Here is a 23941-nt window from a genome sequence, read left to right as displayed (position 1 = left end):
TTGTTCTACAGAACAATAGCTAGCATGTTTGGACTAGTTGCCAAGGCGTTGCTATCCGGTTCTAAGGTGGTTTTAAGCACATTTTTATGCATTCGCAAGAGATTTCTCTCTCTCTCTCTCTCTCTCTCTCTCTCTCTCTCTCTCTCTCTCTCTCTTGTTTTTTTTGCATGTTGCTATACAATATCAAGTGTGTTCTTATTGGTTTCCAGGGTGTTGCTACATAGTTGCTATGGTGCTTTGGATGGTTGTCAAGTTGTTGCTATGTGGTTTCTAAGGTGGTTTTAAGCATGTTTTTATTTAGTTTCCAGGCTTTTCTAAATGGTTTTTAGCATGTTGCGATGCGGAATAGTAGCTAGTGTGTTCTGACTGGTTGCCAGGGTGTTGCTATGCAGTTGCTATGGTGCTGTGGATGGTTGCCAGGGCATTGCTATGTGATTTCCAAGGTGTTTTCAAGTTATGTTTATGCATTTGGGAGGGGTTTCTAAATTATAGTAGCATGTTGCAATACAGTAGCTAGGGTGTTCTTATTGGTTGCCAGGGTGTTGCTACGCAGTTGGTATGGTGCAGTGGATGGTTGTCAGGGTGTTGCTGAGTGGTTTCTAAGGTGGTTTTAAGGATGTTTTATGCAGTTGCTAGGGTTTTCTAAATGATTTTATCAAGTTGCTATGCAGTAGTGTTGTCAAAAGTACCGACTTCGGTACCTAGTCTGTACTGAAATTTTAAAAACGTGATGCTTTGAGCGCTGTTGAGTGGATTCGTAAACATCTCTGATTGGCCGTTGTTTTCACGGCTCATCGGATATGTCTGTGATAGGCTTCAATGATCAACGCTGTAAAAACGTTGTAAATAGTCATCAATTAATCTCTTCACTAAGCGCTTACACAGATACACACGGGAGTGTTTGAAAGCAGGCGCCTATCGCGGATCGGTCCACTGTTAGACGCCTGCTTTCAATCGCTCACGCTCCCACTTTCAAAACGCTTTCAAATTCAAACACTTCCGTGAGCTTTCAAATGCTCCCACGCGTTGATCTTTTTAGCCAATCACAGGCATATCCGATGAGCGTGTCAACACAATGGCCAATCAGAGATGTTTATGAATCCGCTCAACAGCGCTCAAAGCGTCACGTTTTTAAAGTTTCAGTACCGATAGGTACCGAAGTCGGTACTTTTGACAACACTACTATGCAGTAGCTAGGGTTTTGCTACGCAGTTGCTATGGTACTTTGGATGGTTGCCAAGGCATTGCTATGTGGGTTCTAAAGTGGTTTTAAGGTTGTTTTTTTGCAGTTGCAAGAGTTTTCTCAATTTATTTTTGCATGTTGCTGTACAATTTCAAGTGTGTTCTGACTGGTTGCCAGGGTGTTGCTATTCAGTTACTATGGTGCTGTGGGTGGTTGCCAGGGTGTTGCTATGTGGTTTCTAAGAAGGTTTTAAGCATGTTTTTATTCAGTTGCCAGCCTTTCCTAAATAGTTTTTAGCATGTTGCAATGTGGAACAGTAGCTAGTGTGTTCTGACTGGTGGTGCTATGCAGTTGCTATGGTGCTGTGGATGGTTGCCAAGGCGTTGCTAGGGGTTTCTAAGGTGTTCTGGGTTGCTTCTATGTGCATCTGTGGGATATTTTTTACCTGTTTTAGGGTCCAACAGGTAAAAGTGGTGCATCTGATCACTTAGTAAAGTAGCAGCATTCTCTCCTCAACAACACACAGGGTTTCAGGGAATTATTTGTGTCTGGAGCACAAACGCTGCAGGATGACGCACACACTCAACTTTAATACTGACTGTTTGAGGTTTCATCTCATCTCTAATAAGGAATGACAACAGAGGTACAGATTGATTGTCTGTGATGAACAGCAGTGCAGAGACTGTGTCAGATGTGATTGTGTGTGTTTGAATGGGGTTTGATCTTTGGCCAGACTGAATCGGTCTGTTTGTCTCAGGAGAGAGTCTGTGGTTTTCTGCAGTGCTGTAGATGTCTTCTCTTACACGTTTAACACAGATTTGTAAAGTGACACTGCAATCATTTGTTTTGCTCAATGGACTGGCCAGAGATATACAGTGTTGTATTCAAGGATGCATTATAAATCACAGTATAAATCTCATCAGCCAATCAATATTAAAAATAAGTTTTAAAACTAAACTAACCAGTTATGCAGCTTTCCTGAAGCACAAACAGTTCAGCATGGCACTTACAATGTCATGGGTTTGATTCCCAGGGAATGCATGAGTTGGAAAAATGTATAGCTTGAATGCAAGTTGCTTTGGATAAATGCATAGAAATAAAGGTTCTGCTGGAGATTGAGATTGTATGTAAACTGCAGCAGGCGTCACATAGTTGTCATTTGCATTAAGTTTTTTTTCACAGAACACGCCTTCTGCTGACCCTGACGAACACCTAGAAATGCTCGTATGTCGGCGGCAAGCTAATTTATAGTGTGACTAATTTTTTGTGTCTTTAATTCAAACAGAACAGCCTGTGGTCTGCGCCATGGCTTGGCTCATGAATATTAATTAAGTTATGTGATATCTGATTTGCTGAAAGGCAGATGTTAGAAGGTGAGCGTTAGCCAATAGGATTAGTGTGTAATGCTTTCATTCAGTCGAGTGCTAAAGCAGTCATTTGGCAGATGCTTCTGCTTGGTCATAAAGTTTTTGTTTCATGCCTCTGGCTGCTTTTTGCCCTTCATGCTGGTGTCCAGTAGTTTATCTGCCAGAAAGTAGTGTTTAAAGTCACTTCTAGAGGTGGAGGGATCAGGTACAATGATGGCTACGCCTGTGATTGATTGATTGATTGATTGATTGTGTTGTGTATGAGTGTGTTCAACTGTGATGTTTCCGTTTACCCTCAAGGATGGGTAGTTGTCATGGTAAGATTTCCACAGCTCTGTTTTGAGCGTGAGAAACTCATCAGAGCTGATGTGTGAATGTTGTGGTGTGTGTGGTCACAAACGTGTTAGTGTGTGTTCTTTGAATGCAGGTTTGTATTGTGTTAGTGTTTTTTGTAGGGCATTTGCGTGCAGAGTCTCATACCTGCGAATTCTTACTGAGAATGAAACTTATATATAGGTAAAGTCTATAGCAGCAGTTTCCCAGCAAGCGGATGAACAACATTTTATTGAGTAAGGACACAATAAATTGTTCCAAAATCTTTTTGGTTTTTAGATGAACATTAAAGCATTAGTTCACTTCAGAATTAAAATTTCCTGATAATTTACTCTCCTCCATGTCATCCAAGATGTTCATGTCTTTCTTTCTTCAGTTGAAAAGAAATGAAGGTTTTTGATGAAAACATTCCAGGATTTTTCTCCATATAGTGGACTTCACTGGGGTTCAACGGGTTGAAGGTCCAAATGTCAGTTTCAGTGCAGCTTCAAAGAGCTCTACATGATCCCAGACGAGGAATAAGAGTCTTATCTAGAGAAACCAGTGGTTATTTTCTAAACAAAATGAAAATGTATATACTTTTTAACCACAAATGCTCATCTTGCCCTGCTCTGCGATGCGCCACGCATGGCGTAATCACGTTAGAAAGATCATGTGTGATATATGGAGAAAAATCCTGGAATGTATTCTTCAAAAAACTTTCTTTTCGACTGAAGAAAGAAAGACATAAACATCTTGGATGACATGGGGGTGAGTAAATTATCAGGAAATTTGAATTTTGAAATGAACGAATCCTTTAAGGACACAGGCAAAAATAGGTTCATTAGGCTGCCGTTACTTTAAGAGCTGCACGGATCCAATAAACTGTTACACAAGTTTTCTCTTAAGACATAACCGACTGTGTTTACTGGAATACTCACCAAGACGGGCATTTTGACACAATTTTGAGAGAGTTTGTCTGTTCAAGTGCAAGAAGACATAAAAGAGAACTCAATTCAGTGTTCACACGGTGTCTGAGAGGCAGCTTTCTAGGCGCACGCTTCGGATGTTTTCGCACAGAAAATTCTTTCACTGCATGTGAGTACTGAATTAAGTTTTCTTTCGTGTCTTGTTGTGCTTGGATATTTAAATTGGTAAGGCTTAAAGGGGTGGTTGATTATGATTTCACTTTTTTAACTTTAGTTAGTGTGTAATGTTGCTGTTTGATCATAAACAACATCTGCAAAGTTACGACACTCAAGGTTCAATGCAAAGGAGATATTTTCTTTTACAGAAATCTCTGTTTAAGGACTACAACAAACGGCTGGTAGGGACTACAACAAGCTTCTTCCCAGGTTGGTGACATCACTTGTGCTTGTGGAAAGGAAGAGAAAGCGCCGCGGCAGTGCTTTCGATGCTTTATTAGGCGCGATATGTGAACGGCCCCTTAGAGAAGAGGAAGAGTTGTTGTATTAGAGTGTTGTTGCCATGCCGTCATGCTTCACAAACGAGGGTCAATTCAACACAAAAGATTAACATGACGGCACATGCTAGTGGATGAGTTGAATCAACTCATCGAAGAATAAGCTGTTAAAGCGCCGCCCTTTTCTGGAAAGGGGGCGGGAGCAGCAGCTCATTTGCATTTAAAGGGACACACACAAAAAAGGCGTGTTTTTGCTCAAACCCAAATAGGGGCAAATTTAACAAGCTATAATAAATGATCTGTGGGGGATTTTGAGCTGAAACTTCACACACACATTCTGGAGACACCAGAGACTGATATTACATCTTGTGAAAAGGGCACTATGTAACTTTTAGCGGTTAAAAAAAAAAAAAAAAACTACATGCATTTTGTGGAAGAACATTGTTTTGGTTTTGTTTCGGCTCTGCGTGATTGTGTGGATGAATATGGTTATCCTGCTTATAAAACACTCATTACTAGGCTTAAGGGATATAAACAGTTTAGATGGAAATTATCTCACGCTGACTAGCTGAAGACATTACTCTAGTTTTACCCATTAATAGACACTTCCTTAAAAATAAATTCCAGCACAGCTACAACAACCAAAATGAAATGATCTTCACAACAGATTATGCTTTACACTGAACTCTGTTAGAGAGATACATATGGCAGTTTATCTGTTCAATAAAACACCTTACTCACCTGTTGAGTCATAAAAACACCATCTTTACGTCGCTTTTATGACATTTCAAATCGCTCCGTTCTCACCATCTCTGTAAAGTCAAGCTAATGTTTATTCTTGTTTTATTACGAGCTCTGTCACTCTATTTTCCATTGTTTAAAATGGAAGGTTGGAGATTTAGCAGTTCTGTGACAACTAAAATCTGCCACTCCCATATGCACCAAAGTAGCAACTTTTCTCTGTTTCTTCCGCTCTGCTTCTTATTTTCTATTTGTCAGGCACACAGGTAGCCCCGCCCCAAACTCACGCCATTGGTTGGGTCAGAATATTTATACAGCACACACCTCAGCTTTAGTTGTCATGTGTGTGTTTTACAGGCCGTCTGACAGATGAGTTGTTGTACTTGCAGGGCAGTTCATTACAGCAGCCTCTTCTGTATTATTATCACGTTTGCACACTGAAGCATTTTAAAACAATTAACCAGTAAAGGTGATGTAGGAGAGCCAAGACTCCTCCCCTCGCTCTTGCTCTCTCTCTCTTTCTCTCTGGTCAGCACTTGTCTTGTCTTGACTGGTGGAATGAATAATTTCAGCCAGATGCTTTTTGGCAGCAGCTCCCCATGCGGCCGATCCAAAATGGAGTAGCGTACGGACACAGTTTCCACTTTGCTCATTAGGAATGACAGCCAAAGGTGCTCTTAGAAGGATCTGCAGTCTCAAGGTGAATTTTTAATCAGGCAGAACATGACATGTCCTCTAGTTCTACGCTTATTTTACTTTCTTACATGAAGTTTGAAGCAAGAATATTATCATTAACTAAAACTGAAACCATTAAAAATACATATTTGTTACTTGCAATAAAAAACGTTAACTGAAAAAAACATTTAATTTCTAATTTATTTAGATTAACTTGAACTACTACAATAACATAAAACATTAAAATAATATATTTTTAAAAAAACAAATACAAATGACAAATACACACAGCAAAGTTACTAAAATGTTTACTAAAATTAAAATAGAAAATATAAAAACTAATATTAAAAACTTTAATATAATATTAATGATATTTAAAAATAAAATGGGTTTGTATTTTTTTCTGCTTAGCAATACATTGATTAGAAAACAAACTAGAAAACCATGTCAAAATCTTTATGATTAATATTGTGTTACTTTAGTATCATTGAGATACTATTATTGTTTTTTATGTTTTGAATTTTCCATTTTAATTTTAATTTAATTAATTGTAATGCTGTATTTATTTTAGTAATACAGTTTTTTTATATAATGTTTTAAAAAGTCTATAGTGTTTATATTCTCATTTCATTTTTTTATTTTTTATTATTATTTTAGTACTTTGACTTAAACTAAATGAAAATGAGAAATATTCTCTTGGAAACTAGCCAAGTTTATTTTATTTTACTTTTTTTTATCTTATTTTATTTCAGTTAATTTTTAATATATTGCACGTAACAACGTTGTTTAATGGTTTAATTTTTTAATAGTTTTATTAATAACCCTGACTCCGCTATGATTCTTTCATTGACGGTTGTTTATCTTAAATCCAATTTTTCTGACATGATTTGAAGACATCAAAATGACAGGCTCCGCCCCCAGATTGTTAGATTAGAGGCTCCACCCCAGACAGTGTGTGGGAATAGTGGAGGTGTTGAACTACTTTGGTTTATCACGGGGTTTTCCACCGAGTGTGTGCATGTGTGTGTGTGAGAGTATGCGTTTTGGGTTTTTCTTGCAGGAAATACAGTGGTCTTATCTGAAACACTTGACACCAAGAGCTGCATCACAGCAAAGCATTTACTGTACCCTCTGAGTTTACTGTAGTACATCATATACTGTATGTGTGTGGATCTGTTTAGTGAAGTGGGCATAATCGCTCACATACTGGGCATCACAGGGGCAGCGGACACTTTGTTGTACCAACTTCCTTTGGCGCAGGACGGTCACGATGCATCTACACGTGTGTGTGTGTGTGTGTGTGTGTTTTGGGTCTTCTGCAGTCATGGCTTAGAGCTACAGTCTTTTAAGTCCTTATTTTCTGCAAGCTCTGCAGTAACTCTCTGTTAACTAGCAGCCTCAAAGGATTCACACTAGAGCAAAGCCAATATCTCTATCTGTTGCAATTGCAAAATTATTTGTATCTGTATCTGTATTTAGATAAAACCGCATGTGGAGTTTGTCTAAACTGATAAGTAATTTTTTTGCAATTCTGTTCCCTTTGTTAACATACAGCAAATACTGTTTTTTATCAGATCTGATCTGACACAGTACAACTGTACCATGTTTTTTTAAAACCCACTATTATTTACAACAATATTCCAAGGCCCTGTAAGTTTTCCTGTCGTTCATGGTTTCTTAGTAAAAAAAAAAAATGTTTTACTCTCAATTTTTACCTGTATTTTAAAAATATTTTATAGCATGGCATTATTAGAAATAATTTTTTTTAAATTTATATGACTTTTTCAGATCTAGAAATCCAGAAATCTCTTGTAAAATTAGGCTACGTCATATATCCAGGTTTTCAGTTGTTGATAGAGTAAAAAAAATAAAAATAAAATTATATATATATTTATTTATTTATTATTTTACATGACTTTTCCAGATCTGGAAATCACTTCTTAAATTAGGCTACCTCACATGTCGAGGTTTTCAGTTGTTGATAGGGTGAATTAAAATAATAAATATCTTTAATATATATAATTATTATTATTTTATAAATATTTTATATTGTATTTATCTTATCATAAAATAAACAAAATACTGTAAATAAATAAATACATTAATAAAATGTAAAAATATTTAAAAGTTAAATGTATAAAAAGACAACAATATTCGAAGGCCTCTTGATTTTCTGGTCATTCGATATTAGTAAAATATATATTTTTACTCTCAGTTTTTACTCGATAAAATACTTATGAGCTTGGTGCAAGTAGCAAAGTGTATAAAATGGACAAAAATGTGTAAAAATGCACAATTTTATTAATTTACATCACTGTTCAAGATCTAGAAATCACTTGTAAAATTAAGCTACCTCACATGTCCAGGTTTTCAGTTGTTGAGGGGGTGAATTAAAATAATAAATATCTTTAATATATAATTAATATTATATAATTTATACATTATAATGAAATATAAATATATGAAAATATAAAAATACAACAATATTCGAAGGCCAAACGGCTTTTCCAGTCATTTGATATATATTAGTATGTATATATGTACAGTTGCAAGAAAAAGTATGTGAACCACTTGCAGAATCTGTGAAAATGTTAATAATTTTAACAAATACTGTCCTGAGTAAGATATATAGTCGTGGATCCACACACAGTGTTAGGAATCAATGATTCACAAACTTTTGAACGGGGTTATTTTAATAAATTCAGCTATTTTTTGTCTTATTAGATGTAGATGTAAACATCTTTTATGTAAAATATCTTACTCAGGACAGTACTAAATAAAAAATAACATGCATTTTGTATGATCTGTCTTATTTTGTTAAAATTTTGCACATTTTCACAGATTCTGCAAGTGGTTCACATACTTTTTCTTTTGCAACTGAATATTACTCTCTGTTTCTACCCATAACATCAAAAATGCTCATGCATCTTTATGATTTTATTAATGTACATGACTTTTTCAGGTCAGCCAGATGGTCTCTTTCTGTATAAGTGGGCGAGTCTTAACCAGAATAAGCTGAAAATTGGATCAAATTTAATGCAAATGTCAGAAGTCTGATGCCGTGTGACCGAGACAGAGACACACGGTCCAGACAGACTGACAGGATGAGTGACCGGAAGCGAGTGTAAAGGGAAAGTGTGAGGTTTGGGTTCAGGGAAGAGGACAGATGAGGATAAAATCATCGGAGGATCCGGCAGGATGTGACCAGTGCATACAGGAAGGACATGGAGAAAGTGTGTGTGTGTGTGTTTTCCTTAACTCTGTGTTCAAGTGTTGGTCTCAGTTGAAGTCTGAGAACAGAACGTCCTGTTATATATACAGCCCTAATCGCAATTACTCTTGACAGATTCACAGCCCATGGAACTGAAGTGGTTTACTGTTGTAACAGCTCATTGCATATTTATGTGTGTGTTTTGGTGTGCGTGTTCACGTTTACACACGTGACCTTTCTGTAAGTCACACTGAGACTGAAGAAGAGTCAGTCCATCATGATAAGGCCTGCGGGAAACTTTTATCTAGTTATGCAATTCCAGGAAATGAGGCTGAAATCTCCAGATCTGTGGACTGTAATTCTTGTTATGCAGCGCATTCTCATATCCTCATCATTTATGGGTTCATTTATAAGATACAATTATAACAAACTTACATTTTTAAAGTTGTAAATCACATAAGTTGGTCTTCTTTTATCATAATATGACAAGGAATGATTCATTTTACTACTTTGATTTGGTCTTTACGTATACAAACAAAGTGTATGAGTCTTCACCTGTAACCACTGTCAATAATTCATTCCCAATAAGGAACTGGGAAATACTTGGTGCAAAAGTTCGCAGCTGTACCGAAACGTTTCAGATTTAGTTTAAGGATGTGGCACTTTGAGGTCTGACCTCAGGTCAGTGATGCCGTTATGATCCGCCCTGGATGGGAAAGTCAGGGTTGGATTGTGAAAATTCAAGGTCAGTCGTGCTGATTGTGCTGATGTGTGTGTGATGATCTCATGTGTGTGACTGTAATGAGCTTTAAAACAGTGCTGCTCTCCTTCACCTCTCTTCTTCCTCTTTCTCTGCCCATCTTCCTCCCGTCACGTCCCTGCAGTCGCACTGTCCGTCCTGTCTGGAGCTCCTTATCAAACACTCATCTGAGACAGCAGCCATATTTATTTCTCATTTTATTTCAACTTTCTTCTTCAAAGTTAAAGGTGCCCTAGAATTAAAATTGTTACGTAACAGTCGAGATCATTAATATGTACGCCCCCAATATTTGCATATGCCAGCCCATGTTCAAGGCATTACACAAGGGCAGTCAGTATTAACGTCTGGATCTGTGCACAGCTGAATCATCAGACTACGTAAGCAAGCAAGAACAATAGCGAAAAATGGCAGATGGAGCAATAATAACTGACATGATTCATGATAACATGATATTTTTAGTGATATTTGTAAATTTTCTTTCTAAATGTTTCGTTAGCATGTTGCTAATGTACTGTTAAATGTGGTTAAAGTTACCATCGTTTCTTACTGTATTTACGTAGACAAGAGCCGTCGCTATTTTCATTTTTAAACACTTGCAGTCTGTATAATTCATAAACACAACTTCATTCTTTATAAATCTCTCCAACAGTGTGTAATGTTAGCTTTAGCCGCGAAGCACTATCAAACTCATTCAGAATCAAATGTAAACATCCAAATAAATACTATACTCACATGATCCGAAGCATGCATGCAGCATGTATGACAAACACTTTGTAAAGATCCATTTGAGGATTATATTAGCTGTGTAAACTGTGTTTATGCTGTTCAAGGCAAGCGCGAGCTCTGTGGGCTGGGAGCACGAGATTTAAAGGGGCCGCAGCCTGAATCGGTGCATAGTTAATTATGCCCCAAAATAGGCAGTTAAAAAAATTAATTTAAAAAAATCTATGGGGTATTTTGAGCTGAAACTTCACAGACACATTCAGGGGACACCTTAGACTTATATTACATCTTTTAAAAAGAAGTTCTAGGACGCCTTTAAAGATTTTTTTTCTCGAAACATGACGACTTCATTCTCAATTTTATTTAGATTTTTTTTCTTGAAAGCAATGACTATTCTCAAAATTTAATGTTTGTTCTCAACTTTTTATTTGAACTTTTTTCAATTTTTTTTTTTTTTGTGAAATAATGACTTTATTCTAAATTTAATTAGTTTGTTCTCGACATTTTATTTCAACATTTTTCACGAAAAAAAAAACACGACTTTATTCTCAAAATTTAATGTTTATTCTCAACATTTTATTTTAACTTTTTTTCTAAATATAACAAGTTTTTTCTCAAAACAAACACGACTTTATTCTCAATTTAATGAGTTTATTCTCAACATTTTATTTAAACTTTTTCTTGAAATTTAACAAGTTTCTTCTCAACGACACAACGACTTTATTCTCTAAATTTAATGCGACTTTATATCACACAATATCTGTATCAAGATACATTTACTGAAGAAGCAAAGTGACTTAAGATATTTAGTCTTGCTTAATAAAAAAAAATATCATATTTATGATTAAAACAAGAATCAGTATCTTCTAATGGGGTCAGAAAAATAATCTTGTTTTCTCTTTGAATTAAGTTTATTTTTCTGACTCCATTGGCAGATACAGATGTATTTGTTCTTGTTTTAGCCACAAACTCACTTCGTTTTGATACATTTTTCATTAAACAAATCCTTAGTCGTTTTGCTTCTCCAGTAATTTAAGAATTTTTTAGATAAATGTGCTGGAAAACAAGACAGAAACACTGAAGAAGAACATCATTAATTGCAGAGTGAGAATGTGTTGAAAAATAATTAAAGTTCTTTACATTGGCAGATGCTTTTATCTTACACTGCATTAATTAAAGGTATGCTTTGTATCAGTTCATTAGTTCTTCATTAGTTCTCTCTCTCTTCCTGTAGGCACAATGCGTCCCGTGCAGCGCAATTTCTACGACCCGTCCTCGTCTCCGGGCAAGGGCATTGTATGGGAGTGGGAAAACGACTGTGGATCCTGGACGGCGTATGACATGGAGTTGTGCGTCAGCATCCAGAACGCCTACGAGAAGCAGCACCCCTGGCTGGACCTGAGCTCGCTGGGCTTCAGCTACCTGGTGGACTTCGACGGCATGTCACAAACCAACCGGCAGAGCCAGAGGAAGCGGCGCATTCGCCGGCGGATGGACCTTGCGTATCCACTCATCGCCGGATCCATCCCCAAATCCCAGTCCTGGCCCGTGGGCACCAACTCGGGCACCCCGTGCACCTGCCAGCAGTGCATGCTGGTCCACAGCACACGGGCCGCGTCCAACGCCATCCTGGCCCTGCAACAGAGGAGGAAACTGTACGGGACGGAGGGCGGAGCCAATCAGACGGCCGCTGTTGTGAGGCAGAGCAACACCTTCGCTGGCACCTCCCTCTGGTCGCCCACGACGACTGTTGCCAGGGGACACCATAACAACATAAAGGTCGTTGGAGGAGGAGCCGGGAAGATGGAGATGAACGGGGGGAATTTCCCATGCGCCCCTGCGCTGGTGACGCTTCCGACCAATCACGCGCTTACTATTAACGGACAGAATAATCTGAACCGGCCGGGAACGCAGCGGATCGCGGTGACGACGAGCCGAGGATCCATCCCTCCTGGGTAAGACATGATTACGTCTATCTATCTATCTATCTATCTATCTATCTATCTATCTATCTATCTATCTATCTATCTATCTATCTATCTATCTATCTATCTATCTATCTATCTATCTATCTATCTATCAAGCATTCGTTCCTTCCTTCTGTCTATTCTTCTATTTACCATTCAATTTATTGTTCTATCGTTCTATCAATCTATTATTCTATCTATCATTCGTTCGTTCGCTTGTCTATCTAGTGTTCTATTTATCGTTCTTTCTATCAATCTATTTATCATTCTATCACTATATCTATCATTGTCTCTATCATTCGTTCATTCGTTTGTTTGTTCTATCCTTCTATAATTCTATCCTTCTATTTATTGTTCTATCATTTGTTCTATCTATCATTCTATCGTTCTGTTTACTGTTCTGTTTATCATTCGGTCTATCATTCTATCAATCTATTTATCATTCTATCTATCTATCTATCTATCTATCTATCTATCTATCTATCTATCTATCTATCTATCTATCTATCTATCTATCTATCTATCTATCTATCTATCTATCTGTCTATCGTTCTATCAATCATTCTATCTTTCTCTCTCTCTCTCCATCTATCTATCATTTGTTCTGTCATTCTATTTGTTGTTCTATCTATCTATCTCATTCTATCGTTCTATATTGTTCTATTGTTCTATCTATTGTTCGCTCGTTGTTTAACGTTCTATCTATCATTCTATCATTCTGTTTATCATTGGTCCTATCACTATATCTATCTATCATTCTATTGATCATTCTATCGTTCTATCGATCGTTCGTTCGTTTGTCTATATCGTTCTGTTGTTCTGTTTATCAATCTATCACTATATCGTTTCTCTATCTATAATTCGTTCATTTGTTTGTTCTATCCATCTATCGTTCTATCATTCTTTTGTTCGTTTGTTCGTCTATCTATCATTCTATCTATCATTATATAATTCTGTTTATTGTTCTATTTATCATTCGTTCTATCATTCTATCAATCTATTTATCATTCTATATCTATCTATCATTCATTTGTTCGTTCGATCTATCATTCTATCATTTTATCTATCATTATATCTATCTGTCGTTCTATCTATATGTCGTTCTGTCTCTATCTATCTATCTATCTATCTATCTATCTATCTATCTATCTATCTATCTATCTATCTATCTATCTATCTATCTATCTATCTATCTATCTATCACTATATCTATTGTTCTATTGCTATATCTATCGTTTATCATTCTATCGTTATATTTGATTCTTTTGAATATCTGTATTTTGAGCTGTTTGCACTTTATTGCATCATTCTTTTCTTTGTTTATTGGTGCTTTTCAGTTTTGTAGAGATTGATTGTCTTGAACAGGGAAATAATCAATAGTGTCCTTTTGTACTGTGACAGTGAATCAGTCAAACACACACACACACACACACACACACACACACACACACACACACACACACACACACACACACACACACACACACACAGGTTTGTTTTTGTGAATTGTGGGGCTATTCCATAGGCGTAATGGTTTTTATACTGTACAAACCGTATTTTCTATCGCCCTACACCTAAACCTACCCATCACAGAAAACTTTTACTTTTCTCAAAAAAAAAAAAAAAAAAATTCTGTATGATTTATAAGCCTTTTGAAAAATGGGGACATGGGGTAATGTCCTCATAAGTCACCCTCTCCTTGTAATACCCGTGTCATTATACACATTTGTGTCCTGATATGTCACAAACACACACATTCACTAACTCACACACACACACAGACACACACACACACACACACACACACACACATACACACACACACACACATACACACACACACACACACACACACACACACACACACACACACACACACACACACACACACACACACACACACACACACACACACACAGTACTGCTGTAATGCATCTATAAATCCTGTCCTTTCCTCTGAGCGTGTGAAAATCATAGTTTGAGTGTGTCTTTGGTCGAGTTAAACCGCATGCGAGTGTGTGTGCGTGTGTGTGTGAATCATTTGCCATCCAGGCTGTGATACACAGGGGGAAGATGAATAATGGATCAAGGCAAAACGGAGCCTCAGCAGAGACACACACACCCAGTAAAGCATCTAATGAAGGGGTGTAAATCCTAGGAAATGTGAAGTGACGATGAAACCACATTTCTGAAACCACAAACACACTTCAGCAGAATCACAGAGAGCAGCGCAGATACGGAGAGAGGCAGAAAGAAAAAGAGTGTAAAGACAGACGAGTTTGCTTTGTTCCCAGGCGAGCGGTTCCACACACAGGATGAGCGTGGTTCACACACACACACACACGTGTGTAACACTGCCTGTGCATGTGCATAAACAAACACACACTCAAGCAGATCGCATGAGATAAAGAAGCATCACGTGCATAAAACACCGTCAATCTCTCAGCTGTGTGACATGAACACACGAACAGACACAAAGATTAAGGATCTCTCATAAATCTCATTGACAATTACATTTTTTTTATTCACTACCTCTTAAATAGTGAGGTCTGGCTAACAATTTGCTGTTTAACAGGTTTCTATTATTTTTACTGCGTCACAAATCATTCTTTTCTTTGTTTATTGATGCTTTTCAGTTTTGTAGAGATTGATGGTCTTGAACAGAGAAATAATCAATAGTGTTTTTCACTGAGACGTTAAATCAGTCAAACACACTCACACTCTGAAACACACACAGCTTTGCACAAGGCACTGGAATTGTTTGCGATTCAGTTTGATTCATTCGGACAGTTCACTTATGTACTGAATCATTTCTAGTGATTACATTGAAATAGTACCAGAAATCAGAAAACAAAAAGAGCGTCAGATGATATTTACCTTCAATCCCTTTTAGGAAACAAAACTTGGAAATGTGTTCTGTCGTTTGTCAGCATTGAAGCAGATCTTTATTGCACATGCAGCTTGTGAACAACTTTACATCCCATATCAGTAACAGTATAAAAAGAAAAGTATCAAAATACGGGGACAGTTTTTTCTGATGATGAAATGCTAGAAACGCTTCTGGTTTTGAAGTTTTGAGACCTCCACACACAGTTCGGACAGAAGGAAGTTGTGTTGCACAACCGAGTCTGATTACTGTGTGATTTTGCACCACCACTAGAGGGCAGATTCTGACAGATTCTAATGCCCAAAAGCACTTACACAAGCTTACTATGGTACAGGATCTAAAGTACTTTCACCAAAACAGCTTCCAGTTTTCCTCTTGACTGCAGATTTTGCTAAATCTCATTTCAAATCATTTATTCATCTTATATATGCTCTTACTAATCTTTACTATTGATCTGAACATGAACGTTTGTGAGATTTATTATATCTGAAGAGTTTTGAGGTTAAATGATTTATTATTTTATTTTATTTTATTTTCATTTTATCTTATTTTATTATTCATTGAGTTATTAGTTAATAATTCCATGGATCAGATGTACATTTTAAACATCTTCATTATTCATAATAATGTAATCAATAGGCAAATTGAGCAGAATCATATCATGTTATGTTAGCCTATGTTATATATGTCTTGTCATGTTATTATGTTGCTTAGTCATTTAATGTTATGTTATGTCTTGTTGTTATGTTATGTTATGTTATGTTATGTTATATATTATGTCATGTTATGTCTTGTCATGTTGTTATGCTGTGTTATGTCTTGTCATTTAATGTTTTCGCGTCATGTTATGTCTTGTCATGTTATGTCTTGTCATGTCATGTCATGTTATGTCTTGTCATGTTATGTCTTGTCATGTCATGTTATGTCTTGTCGTTATGTTATGTCATGTCATGTTATGTCTTGTCATGTTATGTCATGTTATGTTATGCTATGTCTTGTTATGTTATGTCATGTTATGTCTTGTCATGTTATGTCATGTTATGTCTTGTCGTTATGTTATGTCATGTCATGTTATGTCTTGTCATGTTATGTCATGTTATGTTATGCTATGTCTTGTTATGTTATGTCATGTTATGTCTTGTCATGTTATGTTATGTCATGTTATGTCATGTCATGTCATGTTATGTCATGTTATGTTATGCTATGTCTTGTCATGTTATGTCTTGTTATGTTATGCTATGTCTTGTCATGTTATGTCTTGTCATGTTATGTCATGTTATGTTATGTTATGTCATGTTATGTCACGTTATGTTATGTTATGTTATGTTATGTTATGTTATGTCTTGTCATGTTATGTCTTGTCATTTTTAATGCTGCTTTGTCATGTTATGTTATGTCTTGTCTTGTCGTGTTATGTTATCTTGTCATTTAATATTATGTCTTGTCATGTTATGTCTCGTCATTTTTAATGCTGCTTTGTCATGTTATGTTATGTCTTGTCTTGTCGTGTTGTTATGTTATCTTGTCATTTAATATTATGTCTTGTCATGTTACGTTGTTTTTTCTTATGTTATGTCTTGTCATTTAATGTTGTTATGTTATGTTATGTTATATGTCACTTCACGTCACGTCATGTTATGCCTTGGCATTTAATGTTATGTCTTGTCATGTTATGTTATGTTATGTCTTGTCTTATGTCATGTTATGTCTTGTCTTGTCATATCATGTTATGTCATGTTATGTCATGTCATGTTATGTCATGTATGTCTTGTCATGTTATGTTATGTCATGTTATGTTATGCCTTGGCATTTAATGTTATGTCATGTTGTTATGACATTATGTTATGTTATGTTATGTTATGCTATGCCTTGTCATTTAACGTTATGTTATGTCATGTCATGTCATGTTATGTTATGTCTTATCATGTTATGTTATGTTATGTTGTTATGTTATGTCATGTCATGTCATGTCATGTCATGTTATGTTGTTATGTCATGTCATGTTATGTTATGTCTTGTCATGTTATGCTATGCCTTGGCATTTAATGTTGTCTTGTCATGTTATGTTATGTCTTATCATGTTATGTCATGTCATGTCATGTCATGTTATGTCTTGTCATGTTATGTTATGTTGTTATGTCATGTTATGTCATGTTATGTCATGTTATGTTATGTTATGTTATGCCTTGGCATTTAATGTTATGTCTTGTCATGTTATGTTATGTTGTTATGTTATGTCTTATCTTATGTCATGTTATGTCATGTCATGTCATGTCATGTCATGTTATGTCATGTATGTCTTGTCATGTTATGTTATGCCTTGGCATTTAATGTTATGTCGTGTTGTTATGACATAATGTTATGTTATATTATGTTATGTCTTGTCTTATGTCATGTTATGTCTTGTCATGTTATGTCTTGTCATGTTATGTCATGTTGTTATGATATGTTATGTTATGTTATGTTATGCTATGCCTTGTCATTTAATGTTATGTTATGTTATGTTATGTTATGTTATGTCTTGTCATGTTATGTCATGTCATGTCATGTCATGTCTTGTCTTGTCTTGTCTTGTCTTGTCTTGTCATGCCTTGGCATTTAATGTTATGTTATGTTTTGTCATGTTATGTTATGTCTTGTCATGTCTTGTCTTGTCTTGTCTTGTCTTGTCTTGTCTTGTCTTGTCTTGTCATGCCTTGGCATTTAATGTTATGTTATGTTATGTTTTGTCATGTTATGTTATGTCTTGTCTTGTCTTGTCATGTCTTGTCTTGTCTTGTCTTGTCTTGTCATGCCTTGGCATTTAATGTTATGTTATGTTATGTTATGTTATGTTATGTTATGTTATGTTATGTCATGTTATGTCATGTTATGTCATGTTATGTCATGTTATGTCATGTTATGTCTTGTCATGCTGTTATAATTCATTGAGTTATTACTGAATAATTCCATTGACCAGATGTACATTTCAGATATCTTCATTATTCATCATAACGTAACCAATAGGCCATTTTGAGCCAAATCATTCAATCTGAATTCATAGTTTAGTGCCGTTGGCCTTCAATAACAAATATAGACCTATGTATAATTAGTGTATTATATGGTGTAATTCAGATATATCTCTATGTTAATCATTTTGTACAATGGTACAGTACTTTTCCTAAGGGTATTTGAAGCGGATTAATTTTCTAAAAAGCTTTAGAACATCTGATCTAGTTCAGTGTTATCTTATTTTTGGCTTAAATGAACACTAACAGGCTTCAGAGTTCAACACAGCGACTGACTTCCTGTTTCATTTCCTGTGAGAGTGAGTGTGTGTGAGACCAGAAGAGGAAGTTGGTGTTGTTTAGTGTTTATTGAGAGCAGGAGAGACGATGGAGTCGGATGAAGACTCAGAGGAGGACAGACGGTAGGATGGCTCTCATGTTGGTTTGGTGGCTCGATCGGGGCAGCAGGGCTTTGACTCGCTGCATGTGGAAACCAGAAAGAGTTTGAGATCTATAACAGACGAGAGATAAGAGATGAGACGAGATGAGCGCGACTGTTTCCTGATGCGTATTGTTATGAGACGCTCTATTTTACTCCAAGAAAACAGCTTAAATCTGTATAAAAGTGTATAGAAATTGTTTTATGTTGTTTTATATTAACATGCAAGTAAACAGCTTAACTCTGTGCAGAGATTTTTTTTTTTGAGTTATGTAATCCATTAATCAGATGTACATTTCAAACATCTTAATTATTCATCTGAATGTATAGGCCAGTGGAGCAGAATCATTTTTATTTTTTTTAAATTTCATTTTATTAATTTGTATTTTTTATTCATCTTTTTTTATTATTAATTCAGTGAGTTATGTAATAATTCCATTTATTAGATGACCTATTTTATTTTATTTTATTTTATTTTCCATCTCCATACTTTCTCTCCTGTTTTTATTTTATTTTATTTTATTTTTTTTCCATTTCCTTCATTCTTTCTTTCCTGTTTTTATTTTATTTTATTTTATTTTATTTTATTTTATTTTATTTTAGTTTAGTTTAGTTTAGTTTAGTTTAGTTTCCATCTCCTTCATTCTTTCTCTCCTGTTTTTATTTTATTTTATTTTATTTTATTTTATTTTATTTTATTTTATTTTATTTTATTTTATTTTATTTTATTTTATTTTATTTTATTTTATTTTCCATCTCCTTCATTCTTTCTCTCCTGTTTTTATTTTATTTTATTTTCCATCTCCTTTATTTTATTTTATTTTATTTTATTTTATTTTATTTTATTTTATTTTATTTTATTTTATTATTTTATTTTATTTTATTTTATGTCTCCTTCATTCTTTCTCTCCTGTTTTTATTTTATTTTATTTTATTTTATTTTACGTCTCCTTCATTCTTTCTCTCCTGTTTATTTTATTTTATTTATTTTATTTTATTTTATTTTATTTTATTTTATTTTATTTTATTTTATTTTATTTTATTTATTATTTAATTTAATTTAATTTAATTTTATTTTATTTTCTGTCTCCTTCATTCTTTCTCTCCTTTTTTATTTAATTTAATTTAATTTAATTTTATTTTATTTTCTGTCTCCTTCATTCTTTCTCTCCTGTTTTTTATTTTATTTTATTTTATTGTCTGTCTCCTTCATTCTTTCTCCCCTGTATTTTATTTTATTTTATTTTATTTTATTTTATTTTATTTTATTTTCCATCTCCTTCATTCTTTCTCTCCTATTTTTTTTAAATTTAATTTAATTTAATTTAATTTAATTTAATTTAATTTAATTTAATTTAATTTAATTTTATTTTATTTTATTTTCAGTCTCCTTCATTCTTTCTCTCGTGTAATTATTTTATTTTATTTTCAGTCTCCTTCATTCTTTCTTTCCTGTTTCTATTTTATTTTATTATTTATTTTTTATTATTATTTTCCTGCATCCTAGAATATTATTTCTTTCAGACACAGTAACAAATAAAACTAGTTCCACTTTCTAATCATATTTGATCTATAAATGCATCACCATCATCATCATCATCGCTCTCTATCTGGTTTCATTTCTCGGTCGTGTGGCTGAAACTATCAGGGCTTTTAAGCGAACAATAGTGAGATTCTCCAGACGAAACACTTGATTTGAGATTAATGCTGTTTATGTGCTGGATAAGCTAATCTTCTCTCCTCTGGGATGAAAGTCTCATTTTCTGTTCTTTATTAATTAGTTTTTGTTCCTCATGTGATCCGATCAGCTGTAATGATGCTTCTTCCACCCCGCTGATGTAATTAAAATGATGTTCAGATTAACACGAGCTTGCACATCTTTAGCCTTGTGTTTACATGTGTGACCTGATGGTGGCTTCAGTGTTTGTCACTGGATGCTGATTGGTTCGTTCAGAGCTTAATTTGATTGGACGGTTCCACTGGTGAACAGATGAGGAAGGTTGTGAGTTTTAGGCTGTATTCACTCTGGTGTTTTATTCGTACTGTATGTTGATTTCTCATCATCAGTGTTGAATCGTCTCTTATAGTGTTTCAGCTGCAAATATTTGAGCTAAAATGGATCCTTGACTGTTGATGTCTGTCATTTTCAGGGTTCCTGCACTTCCTGTGAAGAACCTCACTGGATCAGGACCCGTCCATCCTGCCTTAGCAGGTACTACAATCAAATTCAGTTTACCGTAAAACAACAACTTTATTTTAATATTTTATGTGATTCTGCAAGTAAACAGCTTAACTCTGTACAAAGGTATATAAAATGGCTTATTTTATTTAATTATTTTATTTTGCAAGTAATTATCAACTCTGTATAACAATATACAACAATTATATATATATATATATATATATATATATATATATATATATATATATATATATATACATATTGCAAGTAAACAGTTGCAAGTAAAATAGTTTATTTTTTTTAATTTTTTTTTATTTACCAAGTAAACAGCTTAACTCTACAAAGATAAATAAAAACAGTTTATTTTATTTTAGATTTTATTTTATTTTGCAAGTAAACAGCTTAACTGTAAAAAAAAAAGTTTATTAAAATAGTTTTATTATTTTATTTAATATATTTTTTTAACTAACAGCTGAACTCTGTACCAAGGTGTATAGAATTTAATTTAATTTAATTTAATTTAATTTAATTTAATTTAATTTAATTTAATTTAATTTTGCAAGTAAACAGCTTAACTCTGGACAAAGGTATATCAAAATTGTTTATTTAATTTTATTATTTTTTAATTTTATTTTATTACACAAGTAAACAGTTTAGCTCTCTATAAAAGTATATAAAAATACTTGTATTATTTTATCTTATTTATTTATTTATTTATTTTAATTAAACAGCTTAACTCTACCAAAGTGTATAGAATTTAATTTAATTTAATTTAATTTAATTTAATTTAATTTAATTTAATTTAATTTAATTTAATTTAATTTAATTTAATTTTGCAAGTAAACAGCTTAACTCTGTACAAAGTTATATTATTTATTTATTTAATTTTGCAAATAATCAGCTTAACTTTGTACCAAGGTGTATGGAAATTAATTTTTTATTGTTTTTTAAATTTTATTTTAAAATGCAAGTAAAACAAGTTCCAATAAATGAGTTTTTAAAAAACACATAAAATAGGAATAAATAAAGAAAAAGTTATATCTGATACAAACTGCTCTATTGGCACAGTATAATTTTTAGTTTTTACATGTATAGCATAAATGAAAGCACATATATGTGTGTTTGTGTCAGGTATCACAGGTATCCTCATGTGCGCTGCCGGACTCCCCGTGTGTTTGACTCGAGCCCCTAAACCCATCCTCCATCCACCGCCGATCAACAAGAGCGACCTGAAACCAGTGCCGGGAATCAACAGCATCCGACGCAAGACCAAGAAAAAACACCTTCGTAAAGGTCAGGCAGCAGAGGCCGTGTGTGTGTGTGTGTGTGTGTGTGTGTGTGTGTGTGTGTGTGTGTCTTGCGATTGATTCTCTGTCTCAGTTTTTTGCTGATGTGAGCAGAACAGACTTTACACACAGAGTGTGAAACGAGCAACAACGGAAAGTGACAAGGTTTCTCTTACACAACCGCATTACAACATCTCAACCATGTTACCAAAGATCTGCTCAACACACACAGATTTGCTTTTGTGCTGCCGTTCCTGCAAAAATCAAGAAGCAGGAATCAGTAGTGTATTGAAAGTGTGACAGCAGGTGTGTGTTCATGCACTAAAGGTCACGAGAATAAAGACGCTTTGAGGAATAAACTGAAGCACGCTGTGTGTGTGTATGTGTGTGTGTGTGTGTGTGTGTGTTTACTGTGTTTACTATAGTTTAAAGACTACATTTGTTAAATTTGGCAGGTCTTCTCTTTAGCATCTTTCAATGTAAAAATGACTAATAAGGAAAGTAGAAACATAAGAGCTTTAAAAGCTGGAGTCTGTCATATGGAGTCAAATAAACGCACACTTCTGTCTGCCATCTTATATTTCTGAAGTTCTTGGTGAAAGCCTGACCAGAGACAAATGCTGGTTATTTATTAATTGAATTTATTTGTTAATTATTTTATTTTATTTTATTTTATTTTATTTTATTTTATTTTATTTTATTATTTTATTATTATTATTATTATTATTATTATTATTATTTTTATTTTTATTTACTATGTTTATTATTTTGTTTTATTTTTAAACATTCAAGTAAGCTTAACAAAGGTGTACAGAAATTATTTTATTTTTTATTATATATTTTTATTTTTTTATTTTGTATATTTTATTTTATTATTGTTTTATTTTATTTGTTTATTATGTATTATGTATTGTGTATTTTTTATTTTATTTTTGTTTAATTTTCCTATTAGTATTCTTTTATTTTATTTTAATGTTTTAACAGCTTAACTTGTTTTTTTATTTTATTGTATTTTATAAAATAAAATGCAAATAAAATAAGACAAATAATACATAAATTATGAATTAACTATGAATAATTATTTTATTTTATTTTTTATTTTATTTTTGTATATTTTTCATATATTAGTATTTTTTATTTTATTTTTTATGTTTTATTTTATTTGAACATTTTAACAGCTTAACTCTGTACAAAGGCGTATAGAAATGGTTTTATTTTATATATATTCTTTATTTTACATGCAAATAAAATAAGAACCAATTAATGAATTTTAACAAAAATACATAAATTATGAATAAATTATGAATAGTTATTTTATTTTATTTGTGTATATTTTTCATATATTAGTATTTTTATTTTTTTATTTTATTTGAAGACTTTAACAGCTTAACTCTGTACAAAAGCATATAGAGATGTTTTTTTATTTTATTTTTTATTTTAAGTAAAATAAAAAACAATAAATTATTTTAACAAAAAGACAAATGATGAATTATTTTATTTATACAAGCAAATTATGGTTTTAGCACCGATATCAAGATCAAGATCAAGCTCAAACACACGACACGAGCCCACAGTCTGTGAGATTGGGATCTAAATCATTTGTTTGTTTCGTCTCTTTCTTCAGGTAAAAACCCAGAGGATGTGGTTCGACGGTACACAGAGAAAGTCAAAACGGCCCCAGATGAGGTGATTCCTGCACGCATGTGATTTATGAGCGTCATGTGACCAGCAGAGCGTTGTCTTGTTTACTAGCAGAGCTAATGACTGAGGCAGCAGATGTCTGTCGGTGTTACTCATT

General features: G+C 33.9%; 1 protein-coding gene across 6 annotated transcripts in view; it reads left to right on the top strand.

Moving 5' to 3' along the window:
- dtx1 (deltex 1, E3 ubiquitin ligase) overlaps nucleotides 1-23941 on the top strand; it is a 44304-nt gene that overhangs the window by 7379 nt on the left and 12984 nt on the right. For all 6 annotated transcript variants that reach the window (XM_067394259.1, XM_067394260.1, XM_067394256.1 and 3 more), the window contains exons 3-6: nucleotides 11630-12350; nucleotides 20826-20887; nucleotides 21989-22150; nucleotides 23768-23829. In XM_067394259.1, coding sequence (XP_067250360.1) covers nucleotides 11630-12350; nucleotides 20826-20887; nucleotides 21989-22150; nucleotides 23768-23829 — 1007 coding nt within the window. The remainder of the gene's footprint in view (nucleotides 1-11629; nucleotides 12351-20825; nucleotides 20888-21988; nucleotides 22151-23767; nucleotides 23830-23941) is intronic.

The sequence above is a fragment of the Chanodichthys erythropterus genome, chromosome 9 (genome assembly GCF_024489055.1).
Source record: "Chanodichthys erythropterus isolate Z2021 chromosome 9, ASM2448905v1, whole genome shotgun sequence".
NCBI lineage: Eukaryota > Metazoa > Chordata > Actinopteri > Cypriniformes > Xenocyprididae > Chanodichthys > Chanodichthys erythropterus.
Note: the sequence above shows the minus strand (reverse complement) of the source record. Positions and strands in the feature narration are given on the sequence as shown.